The sequence below is a fragment of the Salvelinus alpinus genome, chromosome 15, assembly GCF_045679555.1.
Source record: "Salvelinus alpinus chromosome 15, SLU_Salpinus.1, whole genome shotgun sequence".
Lineage (NCBI taxonomy): Eukaryota > Metazoa > Chordata > Actinopteri > Salmoniformes > Salmonidae > Salvelinus > Salvelinus alpinus.
In genome coordinates this window covers 9,654,993-9,679,825 of record NC_092100.1, presented here as the reverse complement: position 1 = coordinate 9,679,825, position 24,833 = coordinate 9,654,993, and the positions used below count along the sequence as shown (strand labels likewise).

At 47.0% G+C, this 24,833-nt stretch overlaps 1 protein-coding gene across 2 annotated transcripts in view; it reads left to right on the top strand.

The window, feature by feature from the left end:
• LOC139539447 (E3 ubiquitin-protein ligase RNF13-like) overlaps window positions 1-24,833 on the top strand; it is a 74,068-nt gene that overhangs the window by 10,113 nt on the left and 39,122 nt on the right. For both annotated transcript variants that reach the window (XM_071342411.1, XM_071342412.1), the window contains exon 4: window positions 11,642-11,767. In XM_071342411.1, the coding sequence (XP_071198512.1) occupies window positions 11,642-11,767 (126 nt within the window). The remainder of the gene's footprint in view (window positions 1-11,641; window positions 11,768-24,833) is intronic.

Here is a 24,833-nt window from a genome sequence, read left to right as displayed (position 1 = left end):
TCAGCATTCAACACCATAGTACCCTCCAAGCTCATCACTAAGCTCAAAACCCTGGGACTGAACACCTCCCTCTGCAACTGGATCCTGCACTTCCTGACTGGCCGCAACTACATCTGCCACGCTTACCCTCAACACGGGCCCCTCGGGTTCGTGCTTAGTCCCCTCCTGTACTCCCTATTCAATCATGACTGCGTGGCCACTCCAACACCATCATTAAGTTTGCTGACAACACAACGATGGGGGGGTATGCAGACCCGTGAGCAACTGCAGCCCCTCATGATTTCAGGTAATTTTTTTGGGCCCCACCCATGTCACAGTTGCCCATCTCTGGCCTAGAGGGAAGGGGTCAGTGACCTGGCAGTGTGGTGCCAGGACAACTTCTCCCTCAACATCATCAAGACAAAGGAGCTAATCGTTGACTACAGGAAACGTCGGGGCGAGTACGCCCCTATCCTCATCGACAGGGCTGTAGTGGAGCGGGTCGAAACTTCAAGTTCCTCGGTGTCCACATCACTAAGGACCTATCATGGTCCACACAGCACAGTCGTGAAGACGGCACGACTGTCAAGCACAAATAAAACATCACAAATCACCCAGAAAAACAGTTACATTTGTCCACAAATAAGTCACCAATCAATACTTTCAATAGCTTTCAACGGCACCAGAACAGCATACATTTTGTTCCAGCAATACTGTGCATTAAAACTAAAAGCAGATTTACCTAGCTCGGTGGAGAACCTTGAGTTAACCAATCCTGTGAACGGGTTAGACAAGCTCTGTTGTTGATTTAAAAGAAAATGTAAAATTCCCTCTGCGTTGTTGGGAAGGGCCCATAAGTGTTTCACTCTTAGTCTTCACCTGTTGTTTACGAAGCATGTGACAAATAACATTTGTTCTGAAAAATCGATACAGTTATAAAACTCCAGTATTGTTCAATATTCAGCTTGTTCTCCATCTTCTTTTTAAATAGTGAGCACTTTTTATTTCCATGACTGATTTTAACACTGTCTCGTCCCTCTGCAGCAGACAGAAGTATTGTGATATCGTATTGTGAGGTCCCTGGTAATTCCCAGCTCTACTTCTACCCTTCTACCCTCCCCCCCACCCCCACCCCCTCTGACTGGAGCTAAGCCCAGCCACTTCACCCACTCGTTTGAACTCTCTGCCAGCGTGTCTGTGTGGATGCACTGCGGCGCTTTGAGCAAGGCAGGCGTGGCAACCCACACCCTAGGGCTCATCGTCTCACTTTGACATCTTGTTCCATCTTGTAAAAACAATATGGTCTCCTACATGTTAGTTCGGCTGCCATTTGGCTTCAGCAGGTCGCCCTGCGACGGTTGCAGTCGTACCGGTGGCATGCTGTCAGTGTTTGGACAGTAACTTGTCCTGCTGTGTTAACAAACTGTTTGGTAAATGTGGCGTGTCGACCATGTTTCTGTCTACTGTCCAGTGATTATCTGTGCAGTCGGGTGCACTGACCCAGAACCCATTTCTTCTGTTTGGTGCTTAAAGGGGCAATCTGTAGTTTATACATCCATTTGGTATTTTTAAAGTAAAAGTCATTCTTGAAGAATATAACTTATAAATGCCTCATGAGCTTAGTTCAACTGTTGTCTCCCATCAGAACCTAAAGTATAGCTTGTTTTACTCCAATGTTTGTTTAAATTGACTTTGTTTACAAACACTTCATATAGCTTCAAAACATGGTTAAAACTATAGTTTTGATATAATGGATGGCCAGTCCTTACATCCATAGCTTGGTTATGAGTTTGAGTGGTTACATTTCTCCAGCACCAACCCTCAGCTTTAAAAAAAACTAAAACAGGGGCGGTGAGTTTGTTTTGTTATTGTTCCAACTGCTGATTGTAGCTTTATGGAACACCACTACTATTCCCTTATGGCTTCCACCTCTCCAGTCCCTGTGAAGGCTAGTGAACCATGGAAGAACTGAGGGAAGAAGGTTTAGGAATGAACTGCAGCAGCTTCCATGTCCCAAGGGATTGCAGTACTGATGGAACAAACCTTCCATCCTACAATGGAGCCTGCAGTTTGTCCCAGAATCACAAGACACTTACCAGCTTGCTTGTCTCCCATGATTTCCCAGTGGGCCTCAGTCTGGGCTTTCTTTCAGTGGAACCACACCCCTCCCATGCCCCGAAATGGCACAGTGTACGACTAGCCGTGCGTCCCAAATGGGACAACTGGGAACATTAATCTCTTACACACAAGGAAAGTGTGCGAAGCGCACGTGCGGCCAGCCATTCCCTCAAGGGTGAAATAGTACTAAAGGCAATGATAGTACTGACAAAAAATGTAGCCAAGGCCTGATGTTCTCTTATAGAACACAGTGTGTCATGGAGGTTTTCCCGCTAAATATTGTGTCTGTTCAAGAGGATGTAACAGAACTTTCTAATTGAAATGTATCATGTTGAAAAATGACTTGCTGTCTGTCAGCTTCATTCTATTTCTATCTACATCGGTAAGAATTCCCCTGAATACACCCCTTCCTCTTTTAATTTGGTCAACGGGTAGGCAATGGTTTTCATTTTGTGTTCCTCATGCGAAGCACAGGACTCTCACTTCCACTCTTCTTACAAAATACAGACTGAACATCGATACCAGCGTGACCTGGGGATGGTTTATGCTGCCAAGCAAAAGTTGCAAAAACTGGTATTAGATTAGGCCCTGGTTTACTTTGAAATATGTTATTCCTCCCTACTTTGGGGTCGTCTAATCGCTAATCTAACATGACTAGAATGTTGTAGGCTATTTGCTGAAACTGCTGATTTACCCATATCAAGTCATGTCCAATTAGTTAATCTGTGATTAGTTAAGGAAGGATAATAAAAAATGGTCTAAGTCTCTTCCCATTTTATTTGGGGTAAATAAATGCAGAGAGATTCCTATGGCTTTGTTCAATTAGTGATAGGGCAGCAGATAATTGCCCTGGGGGAACTTAACGGAACAGTGACTGGCTTTTAGCAGGGACAGGAAGCACTGTGTCATATCCTGTCACATATCTGGCTCGGGATGCAGGAGGGGGAGTGGCCTGGGAAGCTGAAGGGCAGCTGGATTCGGCCTGTGGCTTTGGAGATGGGAAGCGGCTATGTACACATCTTTAAAAGGGGAAAGATCATGCTGACTCATTTCCAGTCCATACAGCTACAGGGCCTCCAGAAAGTATTCACATCCCTTAACTGTTTCCACATTTAGTTGTTACAAAGTGGGATTCAAATGGATTTAATTGTTGTTTTTTTGTCAACAGTACACAAAATACTCTGTCAAAGTGGAAGGAAAATTTATGAAAAATTAAACACGGACATACTGTGTGTGTGTGTGTGTGTGTGTGTGTGTGTGTGTGTGTGTGTGTGTGTGTGTGTGTGTGTGTGTGTGTGTGTGTGTGTGTGTGTGTGTGTGTGTGGACACGGCTTCAAATTTGTGGATTCGGCTATTTCAGCCACACCCATTGGTGACAGGTTTATAAAATCGAGCACACAGCCACGCAATCTCCATAAACAAACACGGGCAGTAGAATGGCCTTACTGAAGAGCTTAGTGACTTTCAACGTGACACAGTCATAGAATGCCACCTTTTCAACAAGTTAGTTCGTCACATTTCTGCCCTGCTAGATCTGCTGGAGCATTTTAATCCCTGGTTGTTGTTTTTTTTAACTGCTGCTTGCGTTTGCAAAGGGAAATGTTTTGTTAGCCTTAACCTACTTAGAGATTGAAACCCATGCAGTCAGATCCTGGAGCCTGACTTTCATCTGAGTGTGTCCCAGTCTGCTATCTATACCACTGTGTTACAGTGGCCTGGCCTGGCACTCCTAGGATGCGCCACAAATGGCAGGGACCCTGGTCAAAAGTAAGGCACTACATATGGAATAGGGTGCCATAGGCCCTGGTCAAAAGTAGGGCACTGCATAGGGAATAGGGTGCCATAGGCCCTGGTCAAAAGTAGGGCACTGCTTAGGGAATAGGGTGCCATAGGCCCTGGTCAAAAGTAGGGCACTGCATAGGGAATAGGGTGCCATAGGCCCTGGTCAAAAGTAGGGCACTGCATAGGGAATAGGGTGCCATAGGCCCTGGTCAAAAGTAGGGCACTGCATAGGGAATAGGGTGCCATAGGCCCTGGTCAAAAGTAGGGCACTGCATAGGGAATAGGGTGCCATAGGCCCTGGTAATAAGTAGGGCACTGCTTAGGGAATAGGGTGCCATTTGGTGCCAAATACCACTTTATTGTTCTGTACTCTGTATCAAATATTACAACCCAGTTTTGGGCTGTAAAAATGTTCCACTTGATTCCTTATTTCATGCGACAGATCAACATTAAAATGGAGAAGTTGATATGTTTCTGGGTGCCGATATTACTTGGGTGCCGATATTACTTGGGTGCCGATATTACTTGGGTGCCGATATTACTTGATTTCCTAGATTAAAATGTTTGGCTCTGCTGGTTTAGTTCCCATTTTTTGTGCTGTCTACAATTACCCTTACATGTTAGATCCTTGTCATGTCAGCTGCTAAGTGTGTATGTGCTTAGTAGTTTCATTGTAACATATGAGATTGAGGGGTTTAGCCATTTTTCAATACAGTTGAATCCGTTGAGCTGCTCCTCTTTGTGTGCAGTGGTATCTATGAAACCTTCTATACTAATCTGATTTTTAGATTCATTCATTTTAATCTGCTTAAAACTGCGCAAACTGGAGGCTATTTAATAATTCCTCTGTTTTTCCTCTGTTATTACCGAGGCAAATCCGTAAACGGGGTCTGCGTTAGTGACATTTACGGACTGGGATTAGGTATAGACCTGGGTTCAAATACTGTCTTAATCTGTGTTTGATTGAGTTTGTTCCATGAAACCACATAATCAAAAAGTCTCAACATTGTAATATTCATAATCTGTCAGGCCAAAGAAAACACTCAAGTATTTTCCAAATAGTATTTGAATCAAAGTCTGATTTAGGTTTCACGACCGCTAGGCAATCCCTCAGTGCAGGAGGAGGAAGTGTTGTCTGTGAATGCCCTACAGATAGAAATGTGTAGTGAATACCCCATCCAATTGGGTTAGGGTAAGCATGATCCAGTCACGCTGTCCTCCAGTGTGGAAAGTCTCTCAGCACTGTGTCAAGTCAATGCTGAAAAGTCAGAGGAAACCCACCTCCGGGAACCAAAATGGTTCCTCTTTTATACGGTAAGGAAATTATTTACCAACATCGGCCCACGAATTCAAAACCTGAAACGAACAATCGGTTGTTAAACTTTAAAAAAAAAATAACGTTAAAAAATGGCAGGTGTTTTATTGTATTTTTCCCTCAAGTATACTGTGTTCTGTACAGAGGAGTGTTTAGGCATTTCCTTGTGGGTCCATTGCCAACAGGGGGCGCTATTGTAGCTTGTTCTGAGCCAGGTGAAAATGTGAGGCAGTGGCACAGTGATGTCATAGCAGGCTTTGCAGAAGGTATCCAGTGAGAATTCCAGTCTGTGTTCCTTTTTGAAACAGGATTCAATATAAAGTAGACCATCTATCAGCTTCCATTGCCAGTTCTTCACTACCTCCTTTGTATCAAATCAAGAATGGAACAATCTTTTGTAATTGACTTGACAACATAGAAGGAAACACTTGAGTAAATGAGGGATACAAAGCACATTGAAAGGCAGTTGCTTCCACACTGGTATGGTTCCTGAGTTAATTAAGAAATTAACAATCCCCATCATACTTACATGTATAAAAATGCCCAGTTGCCCTTTATTTTGGCTAGAAGAAGAGATCTTTGACTTTGAAAGAGGCGTCTCAGAGAACCGAAGGAGGTTTAAAGGGTGTGTATCAGTCACCTGATCTCAACCCAATTGAACACTAGCGGGATATTCTGGAGCTGGACCTGAGACGGGGTTTTCCACCAACATCAATAAAACACCAAATGATGGAATGTCTTGTGGAAGAATGATGTCGCATCCCTCCAACAGAGTTCCAGACACTTGTAGAATATAAAGGCGCATTGAAGCTGTTCCGGTCGGTTTGTGGTGGCCCAACGCCCTATTAAGACACTATGTTGGTGTTACCCTTTATTTTGACAGTTACCTGTACATATGAGTTGCTGTCCATCCTCTGGGGGAAGTTGATGGTTTGTTTCTATATGTTTTACTCTTTCATTGATCATCCTTTTTTATTTGGAGAGATTGACCTCAATGTGGCAGCTTGCAAGAGCTGTATCGCTGCCATTCAGAAAACACACACACACAGTCGTAGCAGTGTAAGGTGTATACACACACACACACACACACACACACACACACACACAGTCTTAGCAGTGTAAGGTGTACATACACACACAGTCTTAGCAGTGTAAGGTGTACATACACACACAGTCTTAGCAGTGTAAGGTGTACATACACACACAGTCTTAGTAGTGTAGGGTGTGCATACACAGAGAAAAGTACTGGCAATTCAGGAAGTCTGGGTCTGTTTTGAAGTTCTAGGCACTGGCATGTCTCCTGAGACTGAATTCAAGCTCCTCCACTAAAACTTTCACCGCTGGCTGTAGCTGGTGCTGAGTCAAGGCCCCACCCCCACCCAATCCCACAGCAATTTACAGCTCAGCTGCGTCCCAGATCGCACCCTATTGCCGACATGGTGTACTACTTCTGACCGGGCCTTATAGGCCTCTGTGTATATGGGGAATAGGGTGGGTGCCATTTTATCTCCCGAGTGGCGCAGCGGTCTAAGACCCTGCATCTCAGTACTACAGACCCTGGTTCCATTCCAGGCTGTATAACAGCGGTCTAAGACCCTGCATCTCAGTACTACAGACCCCGGTTCCATTCCAGGCTGTATCACAGCAGTCTAAGGCACTGCATCTCAGTGCTGGAGGTGTCACTACAGACCCCGGTTCCGTTCCAGGCTGTATCACAACCGGCCGCGATTGGGAGTCCCAAAGAGCGGCTCACAATTGGCCCAGTGTCGTCCGGGTTTGGCCGGTGTAGGCCGTCATTGTAAATAAGAATTTGTTCTTAACTGACTTGCCTAGTTAAAAAAAGGTAAAATAAATAACAATTTGGGACACAACCCTCTCTCTCTCAGCCTGTCACCCCGGGCAACCATCTGATAGGATGTGCAATTACACTGGTTTTAAGATGCGCTGTGCAGAAATCGCTCTGCCGTTTCCTGGTTGCTAAAATTCAAATGGTTCATCTAATTTCAGTTTGTGATAAAACAAGCAAGTAGAGAGTCATTGTACCATATAAACCGCTGAGAAATATCATTTACATAACCAAATAATACTGTTTTTTTCAATTGTTTTTTTTAAGCTGGTGTACAAAAACTGAAAGTAAACGATTCAACTAAACTTAAGAACGTGTCTTCAATGAGAATTACATATCTATAACACATTTCTATGTGAATTTGGTCTGGTCGCCCATAAAGTTACATATTGCAGCCTTTAATAGTGCAAGGAAATGGGACAGATATTACCAAATCAATAAATCTGGTTCAATGTGAAACCAGCTGGCGTGAGGTTACTGTGAAACCAGCTGGCGTGAGGTTACTGTGAAACCAGCTGGCGTGTGGTTACTGTGAAGCCAGTAGGCGTGTGGTTACTGTGAAGCCAGCTGGCGTGTGGTTACTGTGAAGCCAGCTGGCGTGTGGTTACTGTGAAGCCAGCTGGCGTGAGGTTACTGTGAAGCCAGCTGGCGTGTGGTTACTGTGAAGCCAGCTGGCGTGTGGTTACTGTGAAGCCAGCTGGCGTGTGGTTACTGTGAAGCCAGCTGGCGTGAGGTTACTGTGAAGCCAGTAGGCGTGTGGTTACTGTGAAGCCAGCTGGCGTGTGGTTACTGTGAAGCCAGCTGGCGTGTGGTTACTGTGAAGCCAGCTGGCGTGAGGTTACTGTGAAGCCAGCTGGCGTGTGGTTACTGTGAAGCCAGTAGGCGTGAGGTTACTGTGAAGCCAGCTGGCGTGAGGTTACTGTGAAGCCAGCTGGCGTGTGGTTACTGTGAAGCCAGCTGGCGTGTGGTTACTGTGAAGCCAGCTGGCGTGAGGTTACTGTGAAGCCAGTGGTACAAAACACTGGAGAGCAGCAATTTGTTCAGGAGGGCACAACATTACAGAATATTCAGATAGAAATAGAATGTGCAGAACAGATACGATTATCTGTCTTGTAGAAGAGAATTGTGTCATTCGGCTCTATTCATTACATTTCTGTCTGCAATGTAATGAACGTTTCACTCACTGAAGAAACCCCAGGACACCTCTCCCTGAATGGAAACACTTGAACAGTACCTCAGTGTAATTGGACAGCATCAGGCCCTGAAATTAGGCCTGCCTCTCTCTGGCTGTGTTCTGACAGGCTGAGTCATGCCCGAGGCGGGTCCGAGACTCCAGAGCTGCAGGACCTGCTGGGTTTCATTAGCACAGTGCTCTGTGCATCACACCCTGTGGAGTCTGACTCACTGGGGGTATAGATGTTACCATTTTGGCCAATGTTGGCACCGATATTCCCTTGAAAATGGCATTATAACTCAAGGACTGCCAATATGGCTACCCATCTCACACCAAGTTTACCAGCCAAACTCACTTTCACTCTTTTTCCCCCTCTCTCTCTCTCTCTCCCTCTCCCTCCTCCTCTCGTTCTCTCCCTCCTCCTCCCTCCTCCTCTCGTTCTCTCCCTCCTCCTCTCGTTCTCTCCCTCCTCTCGTTCTCTCCCTCCCTCTCTCGTTCTCTCCCTCCCCCCTCTCTCGTTCTCTCCCTCCCCCATCTCTCGTTCTCTCCCTCCCCCCTCTCTCGTTCTCTCCCTCCCCCCTCTCTCGTTCTCTCCCTCCCCCCTCTCTCGTTCTCTCCCTCCCCCTTCTCTCGTTCTCCCCCCCCCTCTCTCTCCCTCCCCCTCTCTCTCGATCTCTCTCCCTCCCCCCTCTCTCTCGTTCTCTCTCCCTCCCCCCTCTCTCTCGTTCTCTCTCTCCCCCCCTCTCTCGTTCTCTCTCTCCCTCCCCCCTCTCTCTCGTTCTCTCTCTCCCTCCCCCCTCTCTCTCGTTCTCTCTCTCCCTCCCCCCTCTCTCTCGTTCTCTCTCTCTCTCTTCCTCCTCTCTGGTGCTCCCTCCCTCCTGCTCTCTCTCCCTTCCTCTCTGGTGCTCTCTCTCTCCCTCCCTCCCCCCTCTCTGGTGCTCCCTCCCCCCTCTCTGGTGCTCCCTCCCCCCTCTCTGGTGCTCTCTCTCTCCCTCCCTCCCTCCCCCCTCTCTGGTGCTCTCGCTCTCCCTCCCTCCCCCATCTCCGGTGCTCTCGCTCTCCCTCCCTCCCCCATCTCTGGTGCTCTCTCTCTCCCTCCCTCCCCCATCTCTGGTGCTCTCTCTCTCCCTCCCTCCCTCCCCCATCTCTGGTGCTCTCTCTCTCTCTCCCTCCCTCCCCCATCTCTGGTGCTCTCTCTCTCCCTCCCTCCCTCCCCCATCTCTGGTGCTCTCTCTCTCTCTCTCCCTCCCCCCCCCCATCTCTGGTGCTCTCTCTCTCTCTCCCTCCCCCCATCTCTGGTGCTCTCTCTCTCCCTCCCTCCCCCCTCTCTGGTGCTCTCTCTCCCTCCCTCCCCCATTTCTCATGTTCTCTCTATCTCTCGCACCCCTCTCTGGTGCTCTCTCTCTCTCTCTCCCCCGCCCCCCTCTCTGGTGCTTTCTCTCTCCCTCCCTCTCCCCTTTCGTTCTCTCCCTCCCTCCCTCTCTGGTGCTCTCTCTCTCCCTCCCTCCCTCCCCCCTCTCTGGTGCTCTCCCTCCCTCCCCCCTCTCTGGTGCTCTCCCTCCCTCCCCCCTCTCTGGTGCTCTCCCTCCCTCCCCCCTCTCTGGTGCTCTCCTCCCTCCCCCCTCTCTGGTGCTCTCCTCCCTCCCCCCTCTCTGGTGCTCTCCTCCCTCCCCCCTCTCTGGTGCTCTCCTCCCTCCCCCCTCTCTGGTGCTCTCCCTCCCTCCCCCCTCTCTGGTACTCTCTCTCTCCCTCCCTCCTCCCCCCTCTCTGGTACTCTCTCTCTCCCTCCCTCCCCCCTCTCTCTGGTGCTCTCTCTCTCCCCCCTCCCCCCTCTCTCTGGTGCTCTCTCTCTCCCTCCCTCCCCCCTCTGGTGCTCTCTCTCTCCCTCCCTCCCCCCTCTCTCTGGTGCTCTCTCCCTCCCTCCCCCCTCTGGTGCTCTCTCTCTCTCTCTCCCTCCCTCCCCCTCTCTCTGGTGCTCTCTCTCTCCCTCCCTCCCCCCTCTGGTGCTCTCTCTCTCCCTCCCTCCCCCCTCTCTCTGGTGCTCTCTCTCTCCCTCCCTCCCCCTCTCTCTGGTGCTCTCTCTCTCCCTCCCCCCCCCCTCTCTGGTGCTCTCTCTCTCCCTCCCTCCCCCCTCTCTGGTGCTCTCTCTCTCCCTCTCGCCCCCCTCTCTGGTGCTCTCTCTCTCCCTCCCTCCCCCCTCTCTCTGGTGCTCTCTCTCTCTCCCTCCCTCCCTCCCCCCTCTCTCTGGTGCTCTCTCTCTCCCTCCCTCCCCCCTCTCTCTGGTGCTCTCTCTCTCCCTCCCTCCCCTCTCTGGTGCTCGCTCTCTCCCTCCCTCCCCCCTCTCTCTGGTGCTCTCTCTCCCTCCCTCCCCCTCTCTCTGGTGCTCTCTCCCTCCCTCCCCCTCTCTCTGGTGCTCTCTCTCCCCCCCCTTTTCTGGTGCTCTCTCTCTCCCCCCCCCTTTTCTGGTGCTCTCTCTCTCTCTCCCTCCCGCCCCCCCCCTCTCTGGTGCTCTCTCGCCCCCCTCTCTGGTGCTCTCTCTCTCCCTCCCTCCCCCTCTCTCTGGTGCTCTCTCTCTCCCTCCCTCCCCCTCTCTCTGGTGCTCTCTCTCTCTCTCTCCCTCCCGCCCCCCCCCCTCTCTGGTGCTCTCTCTCTCGCCCCCCTCTCTGGTGCTCTCTCTCTCCCTCTCGCCCCCCTCTCTCTGGTGCTCTCTCTCTCCCTACCTCCCCCCTCTCTCTGGTGCTCTCTCTCTCCCTCCCTCCCCCTCTCTGGTGCTCTCTCTCTCCCTCCCTCCCCCTCTCTCTGGTGCTCTCTCTCTCTCTCCCCTCCCTCCCCCCTCTCTCTGCTGCTCTCTCTCTCTCTCCCTCCCTCCCCCCTCTCTCTGGTGCTCTCTCTCTCCCCCCCCCTTTTCTGGTGCTCTCTCTCTCGCCCCCCTCTCTGGTGCTCTCTCTCTCCCTCTCGCCCCCCTCTCTGGTGCTCTCCCCCCCCCCCTCTCTGGTGCTCTCTCCCTCCCCCCTCTTTCAAAAAGTTAAATATTGCAGCTTTAATTAAAACAAAATTCAGGACCCATATTGACTGTTACTTTAGCAATTTACATTTTTTTATTTAATTGAATTGTTATGTCATTTCTGTTATCTTAGTTTAGTACGTGTCTCACCATTTCTCTCTAGTCTAATTGATCTAATTTTAGATGTTTGATCTTCCAGTGAATATTTATTATAGAATCCAGTGAATATTTATTTCCAGCAAATGTTTCTGTTGAGGAGAGCAAAGATAAAAATGGACACCACCGCAATTTTCTGTTTTTGGTATTTGAACGTAAAGTTACTTAGTCGACAGAATCCATCACACGCTGTTTGGTCGTGTTGACCATGTTCCTTAAACAGCTAATAACTGATGCTCTAACTGTACTGTGATGTCACACCAACAGGGCTTTCTGATTGGTGCACGGCCCGCAAATGCCTGCGAGCCCATCGACCCACCCCCTATCCGGGACAACCTCACTGGCGCCTTCATCGTGCTCATCAAGCGCTTCGACTGTAACTTTGACATCAAGGTAAGGTGCATCGCACTCACAAAAACCTCCCCATATGATGTATTATTGGTTTCTCCTAAGTGTCCCCTAGCCACTTATACAACATCAGATATTTTAGCATCCCCCTCATGGTTAATGTTACGATTGGGGTTAGGATATTCTGATCCTAGATATGTGTTTTAATTCTACCTCAAGGCCCCCTTATGGTCTACGATGAAGTTACCACTTAGCACTGATCCAGAGTCAGTTTCCTCTTGTACCTCCTGATGGGATTGGGAAAGCTGATCCTAAGGCACAACTTCTGCCTCGAGCCCCTCTTACATGCAGCACAGTACACAGGAAATGGCTGTTGCCCAGTCAGGACTTCCTGTTCTGGCACTGTACCCATCCCTCCCTCCCTCCACTCATCCCCTGCTTCTCTCGTGTTCCATTAACTTGGTGCCCTCAACGACCCTCTGCAGAAATACAAAGCTGTAAACAAAGGAATTGTCGTCATTTTAACATGGTATTTTTTTTATATATTTTTTTTATTTCAGCTTTATTTAGAACAAGTTCTCAATTATAACTGCGACCTGGCCAAGATAAAGCAAAGCAGTGCGACCAAAACAACAACACAGTTACACATAAACAAATGTACAGTCAATAACACAATAGAAAAATCTATGTACAGTGTGTGCAAATGTAGAAGATTAGGGAGGTAGGCAATAAATAGGTCATAGTGGCGAAATAAGTACAATTTAGTATTAATACTGGAGTGATATATATGTGCAGATGATGATGTGCAATTAGAGATACTGGGGTGCAAAAGAGCAAGAGGGTAAGTAATAATATGGGGATGAGATAGTCGGGTGTGCTATTCACAGATTGGCTGTGTACAGGTACAGCGATCGGTAAGCTGCTCTGACAGCTGATGCTTAAAGTTAGAGAGGGAGATATAAGACTCCAGCTTCAGTGATTTTTGCAATTCGTTCCAGTCATTGGCAGCAGAGAACTGTAAGGAAAGGCGACCAAAGGAAGTGTTTGCTTTGGGGGTGACCAGTGAAATATACCTGCTGGAGCGCTGCTACGGGTGGGTGTTGCTATGGTGACCAGTGAGCTGAGATAAGGCGGGACTTTACCTAGCAAAGACTTACAGATGACCTGGAGCCAGTGGGTTTGGCGTCGAGTATGAAGCGAGGGCCAGCCAACGAGAGCATACAGGTTGCAGTGGTGGGTAGTATATGGGGCTTTGGTGACAAAACGGATGGCACTGTGATAGACTACATCCAGTTTTCTGAGTAGAGTGTTGGAGGCTATTTTGTAAATGACATCGCCGAAGTCAAGGATCGGTAGGATAGTCAGTTTTACAAGGGTATGTTTGGCAGCATGAGTGAAGGATGCTTTGTTGCGAAATAGGAAGCCGATTCTAGATTTCATTTTGGATTGGAGGTGCTTAATGTGAGTGTGGAAGGAGAGTTTACAGTCCAACCAGACACCTAGGTATTTGTCCACATATTCTAATTCAGAACCGTCCAGAGTAGTGATGCTAATCGGGCGGGAGTGTGTGGGCAGCAATCGGTTGAAGAGCATGCACTTAGTTTTACTAGCATTTAAAAGCAGTTGGAGGCCACGGAAGGAGTGTTGTATGGCGTTGAAGCTCGTTTGAAGGTTTATTAGCACAGTGTCCAAAGAAGGGCCAGATGTAAACAGAATGGTGTCGTCTGCGTAGAGGTGGATCAGAGAATCACCAGCAGCAAGATCGACATCAATGATGTATACAGAGAAAAGAGTCGGCCCGAGAAGTGAACTCTGTGGCACTCCCATAGAGACTGCCAGAGGTCCGGACAACAGGCCCTCCGATTTGACACACTGAACTCTGTCTGAGAAGTAGTTGGTGAACCAGGCGAGGCAGTCATTTGAGAAGCCAAGGCTGTTGAGTCTGCCAATAAGAATGTGGTGATTGACAGAGTCAAAAGCCTTGGCCAGGTTGATGAAGACGGCTGCACAGTTACTGTCTTTTATCGATGGCGTTTATGATATCGTTTAGGACCTTGAGCGTGGCTGAGGTGCAACCATGACCAGCTCGGAAACCAGATTGCATATTGGAGAAGGTACGGTGGGATTCGAAATGGTCGGTGATCTGTTTGTTAACTTGGCTTTCGAAGATTTTAGAAAGGCAGGGTGGATATAGGTCTATAACAGTTTGGGTCTAGAGTGTCTCCCCCTTTGTAGAGGGGGATGACCGTGGCAATTTTTGGGGATCTCAGACGATACAAAAGAGAGGATAGGCTAGTAATAGGGGTTGCAACAATTTTGGCGGAAAGTTTTAGAAAGAGAGGGTCTAGATTGTCTAGCCCAGCTGATTTGTAGGGGTCCAGATTTTGCAGCTCTTTCAGAACATCAGCTGTCTGGATTTGGGTGAAGGAGAAGCACGGGGGGGGCGGGCTTGGGCAAATTGCTGCAGGGGGTGCTGAGATGTTGGCCGGGGTAGGGGTAGCCAGGTGGAAAGCATGGCCAGCCGTAGAAAAATGCTTATTGAAACTATTGATTATTGTGGATTTATTGGTGGTGACGGTGTTTCCTATCCTCAGTGCAGTGGGCAGCTGGGAGGAGGTGCTCTTATTCTCCATGGACTTTACAGTGTCCCAAAACTTTTGGGAATTAGTGCTACAGGATGCAAATTTCTGTTTGAAAAAGCTAGCCTTAGCTTTCCTAACTGACTTTGTATATTGGTTCCTGACTTCCCTGAAAAGTTGCATATAGCGGGGGCTATTCGATGCTAATGCAGAACGCCACAGGATGTTTTTGTGCTGGACAAGGGCAGTTAAGTCTGTGGTGAACCAAGGGCTATATCTGTTTTAGGGAGCGTTTGACAGTGATGAGGGTTGGTTGTTTGACCGCAGACCCATTACGCACGCAGGCAATGAGGCAGTGATCGCTGAGATCTGGTTGAAGACAGCAGAGGTGTATTTAGAGAGAAAGTTGGTCAGGATGATATTTAAGAGGGTGCCCATGGTTACGGATTTAGGGTTGTACCTGGTAGGTTTCTTGATAATTTGTGTGAGATTGAGGGCATCTAGCTTAGATTGTAGGACGGCCGGGGTGTTAAGCATGTCCCAGTTTAGGTCACCTAACAGTACGAACTCTGAAGATGGATGGGGGCGATCAAGTCATATATGGTGTCCAGGGCAGAGCTGGGGGCTGAAGGGGGTCTATAACAAACGGCAATGGTGAGAGTCTTGTTTCTGAAAAGGTGGATTTTTAAAAGTAGAAGCTCGAATTTTTGGGGCACAGACCTGGATAGTATGACAGAACTCTGCAGACTATCTCTGCAGTAGATTGCAACTCCGCCCCCTTTGTCAGTTCTATCTTGTCGGAAAATGTTATAGTTAGGGATGGAAATTTCAGGATTTTTGGTGGCCTTCCTAAGCCAGGATTCAGACACGGCTAGGACATCTGGGTTGGCGGAGTGTGCTAAAGCAGTGAATAAAACAAACTTAGGGAGGAAGCTTCTAATGTTAACATGCATGAAACCAAGGCTTTTACGGTTACAAAAGTCAACAAATGAGAGCGTCTGGGGAATGGGAGTGATGCTGGGGACTGCAAGGCCTGGATTAACCTCCACATCACCAGAGGAACAGAGGAGGAGTAGGATAAGTGTACGGCTAAAGGCTATAAGAACTGGTCGTCTAGTGCATTTGGAACAGAGAGTAAAAGGAGCAGACATCTGGGCGCGGAAGAATAGATTCAAGGCATAATGTACAGACAAAGGTATGGTAGGATGTGAATACAGTGGAGGTAAACCTAGGCATTGAGTGATGATGAGAGAGGTTTTGTCTCTAGAGGCACCATTTAAGCCAGGTTAGGTCACCGCATGTGTGGGGGGTGGAACAAAAGGGCTAGCTAAGGCATATTGAGCAGGGCTGGAGGCTCTACAGTGAAATAAGACAATAATCACTAACCAAAACAGCAGTAGACAAGGCATATTGACATTTAGGGAGAGGCATGCATAGCTGAGTGATCATAGGGTCCAGTGAGTAGCTAGGCGAGCTGGAGACACGGTGATTCAGACAGCTAGCAGGCCGGAGCTAGCAGATGGAAAAGACACCTTTACTTTACGCCAACGTCTCAACGCAATCGAGCTCCAACCAAAGAGAGACAGAGACTTGTTTTTTTAAGGACAGTCGAAAGCATCGTTTCTTATACCGAGTTAAAACCCTTTTTTAATAAGTGGAAAATCCACAAGACTTTAGTGTAGCAGCATAGTAGGCCTAATTTTCTTCTCCGCAACAAAGGAGCCGTTTTTAATGTTTGCGGCACTCCGAACCGTCTCGCTTCGAGTCTGCGGGAAAAAGTGTGTGTGTTTGTGTGGGGCGCGCAGAATGTATAGAAGTTGTGTTTTCCTAATAAGTCCCAGGAACTGTGGAGAACACCACTCCATCCGCCCCATTACTCACCAGAGAGAGAGACCGGGAGGGAGGAGGAGTGGGGGAGGCGATATGTGAGGAGAGAGGAGGAGTGGGGGAGGCGATATGTGAGGAGAGAGAGACCAAGAGAGACCGGGAGAGAGGAGGAGTGGGTGAGGCGATATGTGAGGAGAGAGAGACCAAGAGAGACCGGGAGAGAGGAGGAGTGGGGGAGGCGATATGTGAGGAGAGAGAGACCAAGAGAGACCGGGAGGAGTGGGGGAGGCGATATGTGAGGAGAGAGAGACCAAGAGAGACCGAGAGAGAGGAGGAGTGGGGGAGGCGATATGTGAGGAGGGGTCAAGGAGTGAAAAGGTCGGGAGAGAGGAGGAGTGGGGGAGGCGACATGTGAGGAGAGACGGAATGAAAAGCTCTGATTTTGATCATTTGAGCCGTAGCATCATAGATTGTCTGCCTCTCAGATGACAACGTATGATACATGCTTCAAATGAACAATACTGAGGATGAAGGTGAAAACACACAGTCGTGCACAAGGAAGCACAGTTCCTCACAAGAGAGTAAAGAAGAGGGAGAGAACACAGTTTTATTGTGTCTGTGAAATCAGAGCAGGAGTAAAGAGAGGATGAGAGGAGACAGAATCACACAGAGATGGTAGGAAGTGAGATGGGACAGAATCACACAGAGATGGTAGGAAGTGAGAGGGGACAGAATCACACAGAGATGGTAGGAAGTGAGAGGAGACAGAATCACACAGAGATGGTAGGAAGTGAGAGGAGACAGAATCACACAGAGATGGTAGGAAGTGAGAGGAGACAGAATCACACAGAGATGGTAGGAAGTGAGAGGAGACAGAATCACACAGAGATGGTAGGAAGTGAGAGGAGACAGAATCACACAGAGATGGTAGGAAGTGAGAGGGGACAGAATCACACAGAGATGGTAGGAAGTGAGAGGAGACAGAATCACACAGAGATGGTAGGAAGTGAGAGGAGACAGAATCACACAGAGATGGTAGGAAGTGAGAGGAGACAGAATCACACAGAGATGGTAGGAAGTGAGAGGAGACAGAATCACACAGAGATGGTAGGAAGTGAGAGGAGACAGAATCACACAGAGATGGTAGGAAGTGAGAGGAGACAGAATCACACAGAGATGGTAGGAAGTGAGAGGAGACAGAATCACACAGAGATGGTAGGAAGTGAGAGGGGACAGAATCACACAGAGATGGTAGGAAGTGAGAGGAGACAGAATCACACAGAGATGGTAGGAAGTGAGAGGAGACAGAATCACACAGAGATGGTAGGAAGTGAGAGGAGACAGAATCACACAGAGATGGTAGGAAGTGAGAGGAGACAGAATCACACAGAGATGGTAGGAAGTGAGAGGAGACAGAATCACACAGAGATGGTAGGAAGTGAGAGGAGACAGAATCACACAGAGATGGTAGGAAGTGAGAGGAGAAAGAATCACACAGAGATGGTAGGAAGTGAGAGGAGACAGAATCACACAGAGATGGTAGGAAGTGAGAGGAGACAGAATCACACAGAGATGGTAGGAAGTGAGAGGAGACAGAATCACACAGAGATGGTAGGAAGTGAGATGGGACAGAATCACACAGAGATGGTAGGAAGTGAGAGGAGACAGAATCACACAGAGATGGTAGGAAGTGAGAGGAGACAGAATCACACAGAGATGGTAGGAAGTGAGAGGAGACAGAATCACACAGAGATGGTAGGAAGTGAGAGGGGACAGAATCACACAGAGATGGTAGGAAGTGAGAGGAGACAGAATCACACAGAGATGGTAGGAAGTGAGAGGAGACAGAATCACACAGAGATGGTAGGAAGTGAGAGGAGACAGAATCACACAGAGATGGTAGGAAGTGAGAGGAGACAGAATCACACAGAGATGGTAGGAAGTGAGAGGAGACAGAATCACACAGAGATGGTAGGAAGTGAGAGGAGACAGAATCACACAGAGATGGTAGGAAGTGAGAGGAGACAGAATCACACAGAGATGGTAGGAAGTGAGAGGAGACAGAATCACACAGAGATGGTAGGAAGTGAGAGGAGACAGAATCACACAGAGATGGTAAGAAGTGAGAGGAGACAGAATCACACAGAGATGGTAGGAAGTGAGAGGAGACAGAATCACACAGAGATGGTAGGAAGTGAGAGGAGACAGAATCACACAGAGATGGTAGGAAGTGAGAGGAGACAGAATCACACAGAGATGGTAGGAAGTGAGAGGAGACAGAATCACACAGAGATGGTAGGAAGTGAGAGGGGACAGAATCACACAGAGATGGTAGGAAGTGAGAGGAGACAGAATCACACAGAGATGGTAGGAAGTGAGAGGAGACAGAATCACACAGAGATGGTAGGAAGTGAGAGGAGACAGAATCACACAGAGATGGTAGGAAGTGAGAGGAGACAGAATCACACAGAGATGGTAGGAAGTGAGAGGAGACAGAATCACACAGAGATGGTAGGAAGTGAGAGGAGAAAGAATCACACAGAGATGGTAGGAAGTGAGAGGAGACAGAATCACACAGAGATGGTAGGAAGTGAGAGGAGACAGAATCACACAGAGATGGTAGGAAGTGAGATGGGAGTGAGTCAAAAAGTGAGTCAAAAACAACGGTTTCTTGCTAGGTGCACAATTGTATTTAAAGGGCAACCCCAAAGTGTGATTTTGAGAGTAGAAACTAATGGGGAAAAACCCAGAAAAACTCAACCGAAAAATAGAATATAAGCAAAAGATAATACTGATTTTATAGGGCCCTACAACTGTAGCCTGCTGATTGGTCAAAATCACCTAACAATAACACCCTTTTTGAGATTGCATAAAGTTTCATTTTTCCCCCAATAAATATAAATAATAAATAAAAAAATGAAGGGTAGGTTATTATAGGCTAGTTTGGTCAGTCCGATTTTAATTAAAGATAAAATCACCTGATATTGAAATGATACACACATCATCCACTACCCTGTGAGATATTGGCCCGGGCCAATAGGGTTGAGCCAAATGCCACTGACAAATTGACCTGAATGTCAAGCCTTGTTTTAGAACAGCAGCCTCTTGGGGTAGAGCTCACAGCTAAAGGAGAAGTGGGGGTGAAGAGGGAGGGGTGTGTGTGCAAGGTTAGCACTTCCTGCATGCTGGGCCTCTGAAATGAGGGGAGATGAAGGGGGGGGGGGCTGGTTGGTGACCCATTTGACCCCAGCTGTGGGGGAAGGAAACCCGACACTACACTACACCGCCCCACTTTCTCTCCCCCCCCTTCCGTGTCCGCCTGTGTGAAGAGGCCCTCCTCCTCTCTTCCCCCCCCTCCTTACCAAGCTTCGCCTGGGACAGAAAGCGGAAAGCCGGTGAATCGACCCTTTTCCTGCCCCTCTCACCACGAAACGCACTCTTAATATAGAGGCACAAAATGGCCGTGTTGTGTAACGCACATGCTCTGTGTAAAGGCGTCAAAATGCTTCAGTTCGGCTGGCCCCTATCCGAACTCGGCTAGCCGAACCAAATGAGTGTGCTCGCATACTCCCTTACAAGACCGTTGCTTGAAAAAACGAGAAAAAAGCGTCAATAGTACTGTTTGTCCATTTTGAAAGTGAGTGGTCCCTCTTTGAATTAATCCTTACTGTTGACCAATCACAGATGAAGGGGGGGCGTAGACTTCGGCTTAAAACTGACTTGCCTCCAGAAAAAAAAATGCCCGAACAACAAACAACAGAACTTGCCAATGAACAAAAACGTATTTTTACATTGCCAAAGCAAATAGAATAGACAAACTTATATTTCGTTTTTTTGCCATAAACATATAAAAGTGACAAGTTCTGTTTATAATACCTGACTGACTGACAGTACGGTTTAGTAGTCACTGACCTTAGCTTTCAGCCCCTGGTGTTCCCAGGTCACCTCCCATCCAAACCAGCCCGACCCTGCTTAGGTTCAGTCACTGACCTTATGACTATTACTGCTTTCACTTTGGATGAATGGTATTTTGTCTGTAAAACAAATTGGGTAATGTTTATTTGACACCCTTTACAAACAGGCCTATTTTTACCACAGTCTTGTGATGTGGGTGGGCATCTATTGTAATAAGTCCATTGAAAGGAAAGGGGGATACCTAGTCAGTTGTACAACTGAACGCATTCAACTGAAAAGTGTCTTCTGCATTTAACCCAACCCCTCTGAATCAGAGAGGTGCGGGGGGCTGCCTTAATCGACATCCACGTCTTCGGCGCCCGGGAAACAGTGGGTTATCTGCCTTGCTCAATGGCAGAACAGTAGATGTTTACCTTGTCAATATACACCATCAAAAATAGTCCATAATTGATTCGTTTAGGCAGGTCCTAAGCAACATAAGACTAATGATTTTTTTTTTTTTTTTTAACAATGGAATGTTTGTTACATCCAAATGAATGAAATCAATAGTTCATTTATTTTGTTAATTAAACAGACAAGACACACCTACCCCGAACACAGTCAACACACATATTTTGTAGTAAGAATATAATTAAATATAACAGAATAAAATACAAATATTTTTCTCACACAACTTGCATCGTGGCATACGTGTGGAACCGCTGTCATATAGTAAAAAGCTGTATTTTGAAACCGAAGCAGAGACAAGCCCATGCTCTTTTGATCCACGTTTCATCTCTTTCATACCCTCACTCCCCTTTTATTAGGGGAGCAGGTGTAAGGGGCTTATATTGTGAAGGTTTCTTCATCATGATACTTATTAGAAAATAACAGCAATCTATATTTATAGTCTCGTGTTCTTATTTCACAACATCCGCAGGATTTTGGAGTTGCCTTTACACGATCGAGCAAAATAATAGACCTATTATTGCATGCTAAATGTTTCTGATTAGTGATAGATGAGCAAACAAATATATCAGTGACACCCCCTCCACTTATTACCCAAATGTACCGACGGAGATTCAGTGACACCCCCTCCACTTATTACCCAAATGTACCGACGGAGATTCAGTGACACCACCTCCACTTATTACCCAAATGTACCGACGGAGATTCAGTGAAACCAACTTCATTTATTACCAAAATGTACCGACGGAGATTCAGTGAAACCAACTTCACTTATTACCCAAATGTACCGACAGAGATTCTGTGAAAAGAAATCCCATGGATTTATCAAGTCACAGGCGTTTGGTTGGGAGTAGTAAGCAGAGGCTATTAAGCAACTACTAGTGAAAATAATCCACTTGTTAAACTACATTTTAAAATTGTATTTATTGAACCTATATTTAACTTCTTTGGGGTACCCCCCCTTCTTCTCAATTCCCGCCTAAAGACATACCTTAATCTAACTGCCTGTAGCTCAGGCACAGAAGCAAGGATATGCATATTCTTGGTATCATTTGAAAGGAAACACTCTGAATTGTGTGGAAATGTGAATTGAATGTAGGAGAATATAACACAATAGATCTGGTAGAAGAAAATACAAGGAAATAAACATACGTTTTCTGTTTTTTATTGTTGCTGCATCATCTTTCAAATGACCAAGAACAGCCAAACATACAGATAGGATGCTGTGGATGATTTGAATGGAGAACATAAGATGGCAACAATAGCTGAGCAAAGTTTTAGACAGATAACTTCAAAAATGAGCGAGCTACATGACATTGAGCATGAAGTCACCCAGGTGTCCCACACAAATGTACCCAAATGTACCCAAGTGGCCGAATTGGTACAGTGATACATTTTGAAGGAAATAACTATATACAAAATACATAAATGCTATTCTAACACACCCCCAAAATAAATATATATATATGGGGGGGGGGAATAATAAACAAACAAATAACAAGGGTAACTATTTACACATTTTCTATTTACAATATTGTATATTTTATAAATAAATAAATAGATAAATATTGTGAAGACCCTCAGTCCTGGTGCCATGGCCCATAGCAGTCTCTTTCTGCTGTAAAGCAGAGGCTTACTGAACAGGTGGTGCAGGTGATGGGGCATTTCCTGTGACAAAGGGCACAACGTCGCCTCCCCACTGTGCCCTTTTTGCCCTGAGGCACATTCATGCCTGCAGAGATGAATCTGGGCAGGTGAACACCACTGGTTGACGGAGCAGAAGGTGCTGCAGTGGACTTTCCTGGATGAGCAGCTCCCTGAAGGCTAGCTGTGAGATGGGGGGCTGTCTCTATCAATTTCCTCTATAATTTGGGTTAAATCTGTATACCTAGACTTTGTTTTAGCTTTTCCTGATTTATTCGCCATAATTTAAATATATAAACTTGTTGAAAATGCTATTGAATATGTACTGCTATGCGTAACACTTGTGGCTCCGTCAAGTAGGATTTGCAATGGCGAATGAACCTCTTTTACGCCAGAGTTTACGACAAAGGCTGGTCTTCAAACGTATAACCATTACATGTTGCCGTTTACCTCAGCTCATTGGCTATCTTCCAAGCTAGATTTCAAGATGATCAGTGGTCATTGGGCCAAAATACAGTCAATCAACGATAGACCGGTCCTACCATTGGTGCGCAATGAGGTCATTGATTGGTGTCTTCAAATCGGTTTGTTTCGGTCAATACGTCCCGGGAAAAGAGCCATCATGTATGGTTGTGTTAGTAACAACCAGAGGATTGCAATGAAACCAACCATGACTGGATAAACGTTTGTTTAGTGTGTGTAATTACCACGAACGCTTCGTCCAAAGTTGAATGAGAGGGAAATCACGACGCAACCAGTTTACAAATGTTTCGTGTTAGGCTATAAAAATAGATTTTATCAAACAAAACGAACATTCACTGTGTAGTTAGGACACTTGGCATTGCCACCAGAGGAAGATCTTCAATGGTAAGCAATTTATTTTATTGTTATTTCTGACTTTCGTGATGCTAATGCTTGGTTGGAAAATGCTAGTAATACTTGTGTGTGTGTGTGGGGCGCCGTCCTCAGAAAATCGCATGTTTGCTTTTGCAGTAAACCTTTTTGAAATCTGACACAGCGGCTGGATTAATAACAAGACGTTCATCTTTTAAATGATGTAAGATACATGTATTTACAAGAATGCTTAATTCAACGAATGGTGTGTATTTAAAATGTTAGCTCTCTGCAGTTTCACCGGATGTTGGCCTGGTGGGACGTTAGCGTCTCACCTACCCTAGAGAAGTTAACATGGCAAGTCAGTTAAGAACAAATTCTTATTTACAATGACGGCCTACCCCGGCCAAACCCGGACGACACTGGGCCAATTGTGCGCCACCCTATGGGACTTCGCATAGCGCAACATTTTACGTGGCGTCATTACGTCATCGTCATTATGTTTTCTGTACAGCACTTTGAGATATCAGCTGATGTACGAAGGGCTATATAAATACATTTGATTTGATTTGATTTACCTATGTTATATAGGTATGCACGTCAGCTTTGACATCGGTTTTGCACATCGGGCGTTAAACTAGACATTGGCCGATACCGATGTTGGCATTTTTAGCTAATGTCGTCCGATTCAAATATGTTCACCAATATATCCCTAATCCTATGTGTATGACTCGTCTGGGTCAGGATGTGTCCTATGTGTATGACTCGTCTGGGTCAGGATGTGTCCTATGTGTATGACTCGTCTGGGTCACGATGTGTCCTATGTGTATGACTCGTCTGGGTCAGGATGTGTCCTATGTGTATGACTCGTCTGGGTCACGATGTGTCCTATGTGTATGACTCGTCTGGGTCACGATGTGTCCTATGTGTATGACTCGTCTGGGTCACGATGTGTCCTATGTGTATGACTCGTCTGGGTCACGATGTGTCCTATGTGTATGACTCGTCTGGGTCACGATGTGTACTATGTGTATGACTCGTCTGGGTCACGATGTGTCCTATGTGTATGACTCGTCTGGGTCAGGATGTGTCCTATGTGTATGACTCGTCTGGGTCAGGATGTGTCCTATGTGTATGACTCGTCTGGGTCAGGATGTGTCCTATGTGTATGACTCGTCTGGGTCACGATGTGTCCTATGTGTATGACTCGTCTGGGTCACGATGTGTCCTATGTGTATGACTCGTCTGGGTCACGATGTGTCCTATGTGTATGACTCGTCTGGGTCACGATGTGTCCTATGTGTATGACTCGTCTGGGTCACGATGTGTCCTATGTGTATGACTCGTCTGGGTCACGATGTGTCCTATGTGTATGACTCGTCTGGGTCACGATGTGTCCTATGTGTATGACTCGTCTGGGTCACGATGTGTCCTATGTGTATGACTCGTCTGGGTCACGATGTGTCCTATGTGTATGACTCGTCTGGGTCACGATGTGTCCTATGTGTATGACTCGTCTGGGTCACGATGTGTCCTATGTGTATGACTCGTCTGGGTCACGATGTGTCCTATGTGTATGACTCGTCTGGGTCACGATGTGTCCTATGTGTATGACTCGTCTGGGTCACGATGTGTCCTATGTGTATGACTCGTCTGGGTCACGATGTGTCCTATGTGTATGACTCGTCTGGGTCACGATGTGTCCTATGTGTATGACTCGTCTGGGTCACGATGTGTCCTATGTGTATGACTCGTCTGGGTCACGATGTGTCCTATGTGTATGACTCGTCTGGGTCAGGATGTGTCCTATGTGTATGACTCGTCTGGGTCATGATGTGTCTTATCTCCTGTTGTTATGTCTCTGT